The 14169-nt window shown below is 34.4% G+C and overlaps 2 protein-coding genes across 2 annotated transcripts; one reads left to right on the top strand and one right to left on the bottom strand.

The window, feature by feature from the left end:
• Positions 1223 to 6208, bottom strand: LOC18590134 (protein FAR1-RELATED SEQUENCE 11). The gene is made up of 4 exons (XM_018127418.1): positions 5939 to 6208; positions 4275 to 5304; positions 3212 to 3655; positions 1223 to 2157 (listed from the first exon to the last, which is right to left on the bottom strand). Exons 2-4 carry the CDS (start codon positions 5253 to 5255, stop codon positions 1540 to 1542), a joined length of 2043 nt encoding a protein of 680 aa, XP_017982907.1. The 5' UTR covers positions 5256 to 5304; positions 5939 to 6208; the 3' UTR covers positions 1223 to 1539.
• LOC18590133 (ERAD-associated E3 ubiquitin-protein ligase HRD1B) lies at positions 6706 to 13200 on the top strand. Its single transcript, XM_007015477.2, has 8 exons — positions 6706 to 6850; positions 7217 to 7759; positions 8457 to 8633; positions 9617 to 9766; positions 9871 to 10079; positions 10755 to 10905; positions 11556 to 11829; positions 12632 to 13200. The coding sequence occupies exons 2-8, from the start codon at positions 7227 to 7229 to the stop codon at positions 12767 to 12769; spliced, it is 1632 nt and encodes a 543-aa protein (XP_007015539.1). The 5' UTR covers positions 6706 to 6850; positions 7217 to 7226; the 3' UTR covers positions 12770 to 13200.

The raw sequence follows: 14169 nt of genomic DNA, 5'->3' as shown, positions 1-14169 counted from the left end.
GCTAGGTTCCAAAACTATTATAATCTCACAACTGCTCTTTAGGTATATATATTATAAGTTTATATAAACAAAGATATATATTATAATTAATAATTTTATAAGTTATAATTTTTGTAATGTTTTAAGACAAAATAAAAAGTAAATATGTTTATATTTAAAGTATATATATATATATATGTAATTTTATTCCTTATAAATTAACACAATATAGAAAGTATATATATTAAAAGGCATTACAAGTTAATTAACAATCATAAGTTCATGAATTAATTTAATTAATAATATGGGTTTGTATTTAATTACATGAAATTAAAAAATAATAGATAAGTTTCAAAACTATTCTAATCTCAAAGACTCTCTTTAAGTATATATATTATAAGTTATAATTTTTTTAATGTTAACACAAAATAAAAATAAATATATTTATATTTGAAGTATGTATAATAGTAATTATATTCTTTGTAAATGAATATGATATTCATATTATTTAAACATAATTAGTAATTTAATAATTTTTTAATATAAACATATAAATATCATCACATTAATAATTTAAGTAATCATACTTTTTGATATATTTGTCATCTTCTAATAAATATATTAATGTTGATTTTTTTAATTTAATCATTTAAATAACAATAATATATATAAACGGATATTGAGATCGAATTTAAGGCGGGTATCCGCGTAATCTGAATATTAATATAATTGAGTTCGGGTAATGGCTACCCAAGGGATAGTAACTTAACCCTACCCGAACCTGATACAAGTATTAAAATCACTACTCGAACTCGTCTTAAATCCGATTATAAAGTACTTTAACCCGATATAATCGGATCAAGTACCCGTGAGTACCTTATAATAAGGTATCCATTACTATCCCTTGTTTGCAGAATGGTGATTTGCAAAGAGTAAGAAAGGAGAGGGAGATTGATTGGAAGAGGAGTATTTTTAAAAAACTAATATGTTTTGAAAAAAGAGAAGAGAAAGAGCCTATCTTGAGATTTTCTTTATGCTTTTTTTTTTTTATTTTGTTCTTTAAAATAAAATTGGTTTTTTTTTTGAGAACTTCTTAAAAACCTTATTTGACTTGACTTTTGCTTTTAAAGGTGAATAAGCTGAAAAAAAACCTAAGCCAAACAGATTAGAACATTTCATCTTATGCTATTAGACAAAAACAATATGGGCATATATTTTTTTTTCTGAAGAAAAAACGCATGAATATTATACAAGATAAGCTCCTTCCTATGTATATATTTTACATGCAAAAATCCTCAATAACATGCTCTCTGCTTCCCTCCGTCTATGAGCGGTCATGCAAGATGATGCCTAAGAATGGGCAAAACACTGCCTAGGAAATGCAATTTGTATATTTCGATTGCATGTAACACAACTACAAAATTTAGTATGCAAAGGCCGAACCCTATATCAACTCTTGCATTTCTAACCCCCCACATGACCTTATCAAAAATTTGTCATTAGCCTTCTCCGGTACCAGAGGGTCTGGAATGCAGAGTATGCTAACTGTTTAGTTTCCAGTCAAAGATTCCTATGAATAGGGGAAATATCTCGCACACCTTGTGATGTAACTGGCTGCTCTCTTATGCGAGATAAAAGAATAGAGACTTGCTCAGTAGCAATATCCAACCTCTCCTTTGACTTGGCAGATTCTGCTACAAGGCTTGATACCATGCTCTGCAACAACTGAATCCTCTCTGTTTGATCAGTTGGAGAACTATGCAGAAGCTTCGCAGGTGATGTGCAGAACCGTCTCCAGCGGAGAGGGAGATATCTCTCTGGAATCTGAAAGCAATTTCCAGTTGAGAGAACTCGAAGGGCATGCCGACAAAGAATTCCAGAGAACTCAAACTGATGGCAGCTGCAACTTATAATGCCTTCTTGAGGAACCCAATACACTTTCCGGCCTCCCTCGAGTTTTGTATGATGTCGTACAAGAAAGCCATCATCCATCTGAAATGATGCATAGTGAGCAGCTAAAACTAGTTGTTCTTGAAGCTTAGAGAAGGCAAAAGGAGTGAGGATAGAGGCAGCATGAGATTCCATAGGAGCTCCTGTTTTTAGGCAGATGTTTTGAAGATTCTGCTGCATTGTCTGTTGTTCTGCAGCTTGATCTTTAAAATCCACAGCAACAGCAACCTGATTGAATAAGGTTAAATCAACAAGGAAGACAAATTGTCAAACAGAACAGATAATAACATAAAGAATGAAGAATTGCCGATCAGAACTGGCAAACCACAACCACATTTTAGATGCATTACAAGCAATAACAAGTACAATAATCAAGAACAGGAAAACACATGCCAAGATAATTGCACACCCATCATGAGGATGGTGATGCTAATGATAATAGGATAATGAAATTTAGTTGAGCAGATAAGGTTTAGGTTTGTAGTTTAATGGCAGAAGCTGTCTTCCAAACTCAACATTTAAATAGAGACTGCAGCCCGAGAAGATTTGACCCCATCAACTAATAAAAACATGGTTCAATAAACTTGTAGGCTGGGTACAAAGAAATCTTAATCCTAACTGCTGAATCAGGTATAAGTTAAGATGTCAGGCAAGTAGATCAAACCCCAGAATCTAATGTAGGCTTTACATATCTTAATACAGAATCAATAATGTTTAAGCTGTAGATAAGCTGCAACTCTAAAGAAAGTATAGGTCAGGGTATAACTTCCAAATAAGCATTCTTACGAAGTCCATTCCTTTTCTACTTTTCTCTTGAAAAATTTTCTGCAACCATTTTTATTGTTTGGTTACAACTGCTGGACATAACATTGAGCAAACACCAACTTCAGGAGAAAATTCAGACAAATTGGCTTAAGTTGAATGGTTGTCATTATTTATGTTTCAAAGAGCAACAGTTTTACTAGTCAGTGTATCCTCAGATTCAAGATATGCACTGGATGAGCCTTAAAAACTGCTAACATCGCCACCCTCAATAAAAGAGAAGCGCCTGGCAATTTCATAAAATAAGAATTTTTACAAGCCTAATTTAACTACTATTTACTACTATTTAATCTTCATATTCTGCCACCTTTACAAGATCATTTCTTTCCTAGATCTTCAAAGAGGAACAACTAAGACAGAAAGTCTAGATGCACTTACTACAGGAATCATGCGTCAAGATATTTCAATAAAACACTCACACAATTGAATTTGAATGAAAGTAAAGAAAGAAAGAGCATACTTGTTCCACAAAATGGGCAAGCCGAGTCTGTGCACTTAAAAATCTTTGAATGAAAGCATTAATTGCCTTTGAGTGGCCAGTTGTTGTCATTCCTGCAAAGAAATGGCTTCTCAAGTATGGCAAAGCCCACAATGAGCGTAATGCAAACAAGTTGGCAATATGCCTGTTAGTGTGTAGCCCAAAAGAGTCGACCATGTCCTTCCAGCCCAATTCAAAATCCTCAATTGACTCTAAATTGTAGAGTCGATAAAACTCAGCCTTCCACTCGTTGTAACGTTCTCCCAAAACAGCATTAAACCAGGATGGAAATTTTGCCACAATCATCCATATGCAGAGTGCATATTTAGTTGTAGGCATTTCAATGGCTATGGCTTCTTTGAGACACATATTTTGGTCAGTTAATATTGTCTGTGGTGCCTTCCCATCCATGAACCCTAAGAATGCCTTTCACATATGGAAAAAAGAGAAAGACACTAGTTTAGCAAGCCCCAACATAAAACCGAAAAGAAGAAAGAGAATTATAAACTAAATACCAAAAATGAGAAAGAAGAAAACTAGAAAATTTGAGAACCACCAAGCATATATGTTCTAGAGGTTTGCCAATTATCTTCTGTATATGGGACACTATTCACCAAAAAAAAAAAATTATGTTCTTGCATCCGAACCTCTTTTTCTTTTCCCTTGCACAAAGTTCATGCTCAAATGTACTGCCTAGCATTACAAAACAACAGTTGGCCCTAAATCATATCAACTCAGTAAACCACAATGTATTATTGATACTGTAGACACTCCATACAGAAGAATCCTCTACAATAACAAAGATAATCAAAAGTCATCATCTTGTGTATCTACCATATTCACTAAAACCACCAGCTATCTATCCCAGATATTGAAATATTCAGTTCCAGGGATACATATTTCCCACCATCCCTTCCTCCTGCCCTTTTGCTTTCAGCAATGTCAGAAGAGCAAAAGGGCACAAACTTGTCGGATTCAAGCAAAACTGGCAACTAAAAGCAAAAAAATGTGATAGACTTAAAAAAGCTATATAATATTCTATTACCTTTAATGCCCATGACAATGACCTCAAATTTTCTTCTCGTAAAAGCACACAGCCAAAGAAGCAAGGCATGCCATAATTATTCATTCCAACCCATATCCCAAGTGGCATGTCAAATGCAGTCAAACGATGAGTCGTGTCAAACACCACGGCATCACCAAAGATATCATATGACTGGACTGATGATGCATATGACCAGGCAATGTTCTCTAACCTGTTGTTTGAATCAAGTGTATACTCAAATTTGAAGTTGGAGTCCTTCTCCTTTATGTTTTTGCACATTCTTAATAAATCTATGCTTTCATCTTCTTGATCTAATTTCCTGAACGATTGAAGTAAATTTCTCACATCCTTCTCAGTGAAAGGTAGATATCCTGGCTCCACACACTTCTCAAGTTCCATCAGCCTCATCATTTGCTGCACTGAGATTCCTGTTTTTGCAAACATAAGGATTCGGCTCTTATCTGTATCTGATATGGTTCGGTATGCAGGAAGGAAACGAACTTGATTTGGTTCTAAAAGTTCATGATTGTGGTGGTTCACAAACCCTGTGACACGCCATTCTGCTGGTCCTAAATCTGTTACTTTGCTTATCCGCAAGTAAGCTTGACATCCACATCGGGATGATTTTCTGTTTCTCTGGGGTTTACCATCATTTGAGGTTTTGAGAGGTGTATTACCAGCACGATGACAGACAAAGTAACGTCTTGTAAGTCCTTTGCCAACCCCATCCTTTCCTTCTGTACGATGACGACGGATTGAAAAGCCACATCGCTTTGCAAATTCACTATAAAATTCATAAGCTGCATCATGAGTAGCAAATCTCTGCCCGATATATGGAATGGCATCATCAGTAGTTTCTAGGGAAAGCTGGGTTTCATCAGGTGATTCCTCTGTGCTACTGGTTTCATCTAAAGACAAAGATCGTTGATCTGAAGGATCATCATACACGACCAACATCTGTCCAGCATCTTCAGACATCATTTTCTTATCATCAACCCAATTGTAGTCAAGCTAAGATCCAGTGTCCAGTCTAGATACGAAAAGAATGAAATCAGTGAACCATTGTAATCTCAATATATAATTAAATAATGCATCAAAGAACAATGATATAAGGAAACCACAATAATCCAAGAATGTTGGTTGATATGAAAAGAAACCACAATTCAAGATGATTAAAATCCCGCATCAAGCATTTAGGCAGACCACTTAGTTCCTCAATTTTTTCTGACATGCAAGCATTAACATTTCACAACATAGAATATTCATGAAAGTCAATCTGAACTAAGGTTATAGAACCAACCAATCTCATCCAAAATTCCATCTTTCTAAAAGTACAAAAACTAATTTCAGCAGAAGACCCATTTTCAGATTCAATCCAGAATTCCTACAAAATTTAATCAATTTAAACCGTGAAAAAGAAAAGGAGCAATCAAACGTAATCTTCAATGGCCTCAATAGACTCACTCAAGAATTCCAATATATACCTCAAATCAGCATTCTAAAGCTCAATGCACTATCAATTGAAATTCACATCAAATTAACAATATTTAAGATTAAACAGATATTTACTGAGAAAAAGGTTTGAAATGATAAAATCTGGGCCATTGAAAGTCAACTTAATAATGACAATAATCTTGAACATAAGAAGAAAAAAGAAAGTTTACCTATTTGACCAAAAGGTACGGGCTTGCTGAAGTTGAAAGGCGGAGCAAAGGGGTGGCAGAAAGGTTAGAAAGAGGAAAATATATAATATTTAATTATGATTAATAGTAACATAGGGCAAGAACAAGACGAGTGAGGAGAGAAAAGGAAAGAAAATGGGGAAAGATCAAAATGAGAGGAGGTCGCTGCAGTGCACAGACGGACAGAAAGTGAGGGAAACGACGAGAGGATAGAAGAGAGAAAGAAACGGCGTCGCTGCCAGTTGTGAGAGGAAGGAGGAGAATGTTTTTACATTAAATTTTAAATTACGAAAATTATAAATACATATGGTGTGTTTGTTTAGCCATTGAAAATATTTAATTGGTTAAAAATTTTTAATTTTATTTTTGATATATTTAATTATTCGTCACGAAATCATTTAATAAAACATTTTTTGATGAAAATAATGTTAAAATACCAATTAATTAATCATCACTTAAAAATCATGAAAAGCTTCAATTATAATATATTTAATAATTACTTATTTAAAAATTTTCTAATAGAAAATATCAAAATTATTAAATAGTGCATATATTGAATTGCATTAAATTTATATGAATTAATCAGACAAGAGCCAATAAAGATTTTGTTTTTAATTTGAAAAGTAAGGGCCCACAGTCCACATGGACTACACCGATTGGTAAAGATGACCGCAATTGCGTCCAATAAAGTGCTGAAGTGAAAACCTTTGTTTTCTTGTTCAAAGTGTTGCAAAAATCAAAGGATAAATAATAGATAAATAATAATAAATACCGTCGCATTTGCAGTTAAATCTCTCTCCCGCAAAAAGAAGACACGAAGGAGGCGAAGGGATTCTCTTCCTCTTGTTGTCGGTTCCCATTTCCCGCGAAAACCCTAACGAAGTTATCTGTCAGGTCAGTACTGATCCCTTCCTCTTTTCCTCTTATTAAATAGAATTTTTCGTTCGCGGGAGTTTCTGGAATCAATTGTTTGGTTGTGGAGGAAAATAATTTCGGGGAAACAATCGAAATACCGATTACTTTTGAGCATGATACTATATCTGAATTAATAAAGTGCCCCCTTTTTTGTGCAGTATATAGAAAATTAATGAAATTTGATTTTTTTAATAGTTTCACTTGATCTTAGTGCGTATATAATTGTTTCCTAGCGAATTAAATGCTTTGAAAGAGTAAGGGTAATCGATTAAGAAGTTGTAGTTTTGAAGTTAATTCTAGATTTTGATTTTCCTCTCTTGATTGAATATTGTGGTCTGGTATCAGGTAGAGCAAAATGATGAGGCTGCGAACCTATGCTGGTCTCAGTTTGGTTGCGACGCTAGCTGTAATTTATCATGCATTCAACAGTAGAGGCCAGTTTTATCCTGCTATGGTTTATTTATCAACCTCTAAGATCAGCTTGGTGTTGCTTCTCAATATGGGCCTGGTCATAATGTGTACCTTATGGCAGTTAACGAAACGAGTATTTCTTGGGTCTCTTCGTGAAGCTGAGATCGAGAGGTTGAATGAACAGTCATGGAGAGAGGTCATGGAGATCCTCTTTGCAATCACCATTTTTCGGCAGGACTTCTCTGTTACGTTTCTTGCAATGGTTACGGCTCTGTTGTTAATCAAGGCTTTGCATTGGTTGGCACAGAAGAGAGTCGAGTACATTGAGACAACCCCTTCTGTTTCCATGTTGTCTCATGTTCGGATAGTTTCTTTTATGGGTTTCCTTCTTCTTCTAGATTGTCTGTTCTTGTACAGTTCTATAAAGTTTTTGATCCAAACACGACAAGCGTCAGTCTCCCTCTTCTTTTCATTCGAGTAAGTTATTTAAGTTAGCACCTCTTCTTTCTTTTGTGATTATCAGTTGAAAATTTTCTTAATTCATTTCTATTTGTCATACTTAATGGGCCATCATTCAATTGCATTTTGTATTTATCTTGTCCTGAGCATTTTAGATTTAATAAAATGGATTGGCAAGGATGAGCATGGTCTTGAAGTCACAGTTCTTGTTTTGTGATTTACTAAGGTCCTGATAAATATGCACTGGGATCTTGGATTGTAGGAGCATGATTAAGAAAATTATGCATGTTGTAGAGGAGTGCTAGGCTATAGAGAGATAAGAGAGAAACTCTTTGAATATGTCATTTATGATGGAAATTGAAGGATAAATGAAGTTGACATTATATTAAAGTCTATCGCCAATCTAATATTAAGGTTCCTGGAAGAGAAAAGGTGTGTAAAAATCCAACTATTCTTTGTTTTACAGTACTTTACATAAATGTGACCATATTTTATTCCTCCCTTGTGTATTTTTGCAAGTGCTGTGTGTGTATTTGTATTTTTCACATGTACCATTGTTCTTTGTTTGGCATTCAAACATATATTAGATGCTAATTGTGAGCTTGTGAAGTTGCTGAAAATATGTTTTACGCTTCACTAGGAAGTGGTCCAGATGTATATTTTCTAGTTTATCTGTTCTTGCTTTGACTAATGTTGGGTTTCTTTTGGGTTGTAGATACATGATACTGGCAACAACGACAGTGTCAACCTTTGTAAAATATGTTTTCTATGTGAGTGACATGCTTATGGAAGGACAATGGGAAAAAAAGGCCGTCTATACCTTCTACTTGGAGCTCATTCGGGACTTGCTTCACTTGTCCATGTATCTGTGCTTCTTTCTTGTGATCTTCATGTAAGCTACTTGTTCTTAGTTTCTGCATGATCACATTTATGTTTATATTATACACCTGCATATATATTTTTTGGCTATTGGATGATGTTCTAATGCATGAGATACTATAAAACTTTTTGGCATGCATGAATTGAGGGCATAATGCATGTTAAAGCAATTTTATAAGCAGTGCTGTAAATCTTTCTGGTTGGTTTTTGATAGAATGCTACACTCTCTTTTAGGAGTTTGTATCATGCTTCAAATCCTATCAGTTATCTTGGTAGCTTTTATTTTGAAAGGTGGCATTAGGCATGTAGAATTCTCTAATATATACAGATGCATTGGGCTGATGGACATCAACCTAAGCTCAAATCTTGGCAGTGAGTTACATATTTTCAGATTGTATTTACTGGGTTATAAACTTGCACATGTTGAATGGAGAAACAGAGCAAACCTCCATATTATTAAGGGCTACATGGTTTTTTATCAGAATTGCTGTAGATGAGGCATTCAAGATTGAGACTTGTTTTCTCACATATCTAGAGAGTACAAGCAAGTTTGATAGCTGTTTTCTGAACTGTTTTATATCCTTGAGACATGAAAATGTAATTCAGGTAGAATGTCAGCAAATGCATAGTTACCAATTGGCATAAATATATCCAGTTATTTTTTCTGCTTTTCGATCATGGGTTTGCTGATATATGAATGGGATAGTACCAAACTTGGCTTCTATTGCATTTGGGTGTCTTGACACAGAAAATCAGTTTCTGATCCTGAAAAAAGTTTAGTGTAGTAGTCAAGAGAACTAAGACTTACATACAGGTATTGAGATTCCTGCCCAGTTGCCACTTTTTAAATGGAAGGCTTGGTCAGGCATTGCAAGGTCTTAAAATAAAGGAAAAAAAATAAAAGGGATATTTTTTACCAAAGTCTCAGATCTCCTGATCCACTTTTATATATCTTATAGCTTAATTCATTGCATGGTTGTTAATTGGTTTCTGCAGGAACTATGGTGTACCTCTGCACTTAATACGGGAGCTCTATGAGACCTTTAGGAATTTCAAAATTCGTGTTGCTGATTACATGCGTTATAGGAAGATCACTTCAAACATGAATGATAGATTCCCAGATGCAACCCCAGAAGAGCTCAATGCGTGAGTCAAATATTTGTTTGTGAAGTTATATTTTATGGTATTCAAGAATCTTTTAATTGTATTCTGAGTTGCTGTTCTTAACTGTTTACTGATGGGGTGAACAGAAGTGATGCAACTTGTATTATATGTCGAGAAGAGATGACCACAGCAAAGAAGTTAGTTTGTGGACATCTTTTTCATGTGCACTGCCTTCGATCATGGCTAGAAAGACAGCATACCTGCCCTACATGCAGAGCACTGGTTGTACCACCTGAAAACGGAACAAGCTCAGCTGGAGGGCAACATGGACCTCGGTCAGATGCTCATCAACAAGGTAATCTCATTGTGACATTATCTATTCAAAGGTGAAATCTTTTCTTGGAGCACTTGGATTTTTTTAGTAAATCCAAACTGGTGTATGCCAGCCATTAGTTCCGCTGTTTGGTTTGAGATAATATGCATCGTGCATAAATAAATTGCAAAACTTTTAAAAGTTTGTTGCTTTCTCCTAGGTATTGGGTAAAGTTAACTTTGGGGTCTTTATGTTCCCTGTCCATTATCAGCTCAAAATTCAGTTCTTCATCTTTTTAGTTGCTATCTTTTTGTGTCTTGTTGATCTGCATTTAAGCTAGTTAAGGTATGTGCCTCCTGAAAAAAGGTGCAATAATGCAAAATGTCCATAGGTGTTACCCATGCTTCAAGGCTTGCACTTTGGTATGGTGCATTACTTGAAGGCTTTTCCTCCCCAACTCTGAGGCCTATATTGAAGATGTTTTCCATGTTTTAGTCCTTATATTTTGGGGATAACCTTTTCCTCATCCCCATTCTTATATGGCATATAGAAGCTGGAAAGCTGATTTGGTTTGCAAAGAAATTGGGATTTGGACATTAATTATTACCACTTTGTTCTGCAGTGATATTGCTTCACCTCTAATTTTTATAATTTTGCTATTAACCAAACTGACTTCACTGTTTGAAAAACATGGGCTAATTGTTAAAGTGTGAACAGGGTCAAGCACAAGTTCAGCTACCCAAGGTCCTGGTGGTGACATGGCCACTGATAATTTGACCCAGCATCAGGCCAGGCTTCAGGCTGCTGCTGCAGCAGCATCAATATACGAGAAATCCTACATCTATCCTTCTGCAAACACACTAGTTTGGTAGGTAGTTTCATGCTTGTAATACTGCATGTCTGTCAATGACATTTGCATTTCCTCATTTTGCTGGCTCTATATAACCTCACCTCTTTTTCCCATGTGTTTTTTATTATGTGCCAATTGTAGTGCACTAATTATCAGTTATTGCAATTCCTTATACCTTTGAGAGTTGGGAATGTGCCATTTAGACCTAATTGGTTTGACTTTTGGGCTGTAGAAAAGTTGTGTGTGTGTGTGCATGTATAGGCCATTATAGAGTGGCAACACTGTTCTCTAATTAGTCTCTTTCAAACTTAATAATGAAATCATAAATTTATATAAGAAGGTAATCATTTAAATGAGATCTATTACACGAGCTATATGATATTTAGTGAGTATTGGGTAGTAAAATGAAGTGAATTGTCTAACCCAAATGGAAGGGGAGCCTTTAAACACAAGTAGAGCATGTAGCATCTGAGTGCTAGTTTCAAAAGCTGATCAGTGGTTCATTGGTTTAGAGGCCTCTCTAGACATTCAAGGTCTTTGCACCCACATCTGCCATGCTTTCCAATTGTGCTATGGATGCCAGTTTTTTTACATGATCAGATCTGGTTCTAAGTGCATTAGTTGGCTAGTCCCAACTGGTACTATAACCTTGTGCATTTTCCATGTAGGTCTCCTGGATATGCTGTACTTCCTCAGGCTTATGGGCCTTCGGCTGACTCCACCAAGGTCGAATCTAGTGGGGAAAGAACATTCATTGGACAACAGCAGTTTGCCATTCCTGGTGGACATGCAAACTTGTCCTTTCCGCAATTCCCACATTGTGTTTTTGTCCCTTTCGAGTTACCTGGTGCCAATGGAAATTCAGGAGAGGGATCGGGTAGTTATCAGAATATTCCAGATTCTCAGTTGGAAGCTCAGAAGATTATTCAACAGAAGATTGAGGTATCATTTATGTAGTGTTGTGGTGCTATTCTTGCTTTCTTTATACAATTGTGTTTCAAAATTTTCAAAGACAGTTGTAATTTCTTGTGCCCTACCTTATGATTCAGTAGACTATGTATCCATATAATTGTGTGATCAAGGTGAGATTTGGAGTGCATTGCTTGCAATAGGATGCAGGGTATTTGATTGTCTCTGTCTTATGTTTAGAGGGTTGTTTTTCTGGTTAAAATAACTTTGGACATCAAAAAAAATGTAAAATCAGCTAACTCTGTTCCAATTTATCACTACTGTTTTATAGGGCTAGCAATTTGTGTTAACATGTGGTAATTGTGTCATGTAAAGGTAAGGGTACAACAGATAAACGGGTCGACATGTTCACGACACATTTATTGCACAGATTACACGACATGATAAGGTTAACACATTAAATACGATTAACCTGTTTAGCCATGTTAATCTATTTAGAGACGATTAACTTATTTAAATATGAATAGTAAGTTTTTTTTATGTATTTTAGATATACTAATTCAATATATGAGTTTAAATGGGTTAGACATGTTGAATAATGTATAAACCTGTTACATAAGACTAATTAAACATATCATATATGAATTAATCATGTCAACATGCACAAGACAAATATTTTTTGTGGCATAAACAGGTTCACATGATTATGACATGAACATAATTATAGAAAATCTGAACTCTCCTAATTTCGTGTTGTGTTAATGAGATCTTGTTCAAAATTGCCAGATCTACTGTTTTCTCAACGTATTTTCTCTTTTCTCTATATGTGTTGCAGCATCAGCTCCAACTTCTGCAGAAGCCAAAAACTGAGGAAAGCATGGACATTGGTCTCACAGGCTCATCAGATAGAAAAGGGAAGGCCACAGCATCTTCTTCTGTTTCGGAGACCCATAATGGAGAGGCAGAAGAGTGAAGAGAGTACATAGTACTTGCACAAGTGTAGTTGTTTTACATGGGAACTAATGAATGAGTATAAAGGGGGGGAAAAGTTGGCCAAAAGTTGTTGCATTGCTTCCGTGACGGCTGAAATCAACAGGAGCAATGTCGTAACAACTGCGATTTACCTTCATCACATTTGGATTTTAATTTTTAGTCTCATTGCACTAAAGATAGACTATTGCAGATAACAGTTTGTACCAAATCTTCTTCGGTCGTTAACCTAAGATAAGGTGTGAATGTCTAGCACTAACAAGTAGGAACATTCTATTGGTGACCATTTGTTTTTTAAAGCCTCGAAGCTTGTGACTTGTGATTGTGATACATAGGATTCGGTAAAAAAAGATTGATGAGTAAATAAGTGGGCAAATGCAGGAGGTAGAATGAAGCTTGACTTTGTTCTTTCTAGTGTTCCAATCCATTGAATGAGTAGTTAAAGAACTGTGAAGATCCATCTCGCAATCACAATGTATATCAAGGGTTTTTTAGTTGTGTTCATATCTATTATGAGCATAATGGGTTTTACCATCCAAATTTGATCACCTGGAGCTATATATATATTAATTTTTATAAAAAAGATTCTTGTAAAAAAGAAAGAGGAAGTATTGTAAATAAGTAAAAAAATGTACGGGAGGTGACACTAAAGAGAAGAGAAGGATTAAATAGAAGAGAGCAAAAAAAAAAGACTTAGAGTTTGTTTGGTTTGTTTTTTTCTAATTTAAAAATTATTTTGAAGGTTTTATGAAAAATAATAGTTTTTAAAATTAAGCTAAAGTTGTTTGATAAAATTTTTTAAAATATTTTTTTATAATTAAATTTTATTAAAATTATCATAGAAGGTTTTTTTTAAGAGGGTAATATTGTAATTATTTTTAACAAATGAGGATATTTTTGAAACAAAAATAAATTTTTTTTTTATATTTTTTTTTTAAAAAAAGGAAAAAGCTCCTCATTGGAGTTTTTTTTAAACTCTTTTTTTAAAAATTTTGTTTTTAAAAAAAATTATTTTTTTTAAGAGCTTCTCAAAAGATTATGTTTGGCCTAGTTTTTACTTAAGAGGTAGATAAGCTGAAAAAAAGTTAGGCAAAACATGCACTTAGTGCTTATTTAGTTTGGTTTTTTTTTTTTCAACTTATCTACCTCTTAAAAGCAAAAGTAAGCCAAACATAAATTTTGAAAAGCTTTTAAAAAAAAGTAATTTTTTTAAAAAATAAAATTTTAAAAAAAAGAGTTTCAGGAAAAACTTCTATGAGGAGTTTTTTTTTTTTTTTTAAATACAAGAGAATTTTTATTTTTGTTTCAAAAATATACTCATCTATTAAAAATAATTACAATATTACCTTCTCAAAAAAAATACATTCTATGATAATTTTAATA

The sequence above is a fragment of the Theobroma cacao genome, chromosome 9 (assembly GCF_000208745.1).
Source record: "Theobroma cacao cultivar B97-61/B2 chromosome 9, Criollo_cocoa_genome_V2, whole genome shotgun sequence".
Classification (NCBI taxonomy): Eukaryota; Viridiplantae; Streptophyta; class Magnoliopsida; order Malvales; family Malvaceae; genus Theobroma; species Theobroma cacao.
This window is presented reverse-complemented; position numbering and strand designations above follow the sequence as displayed.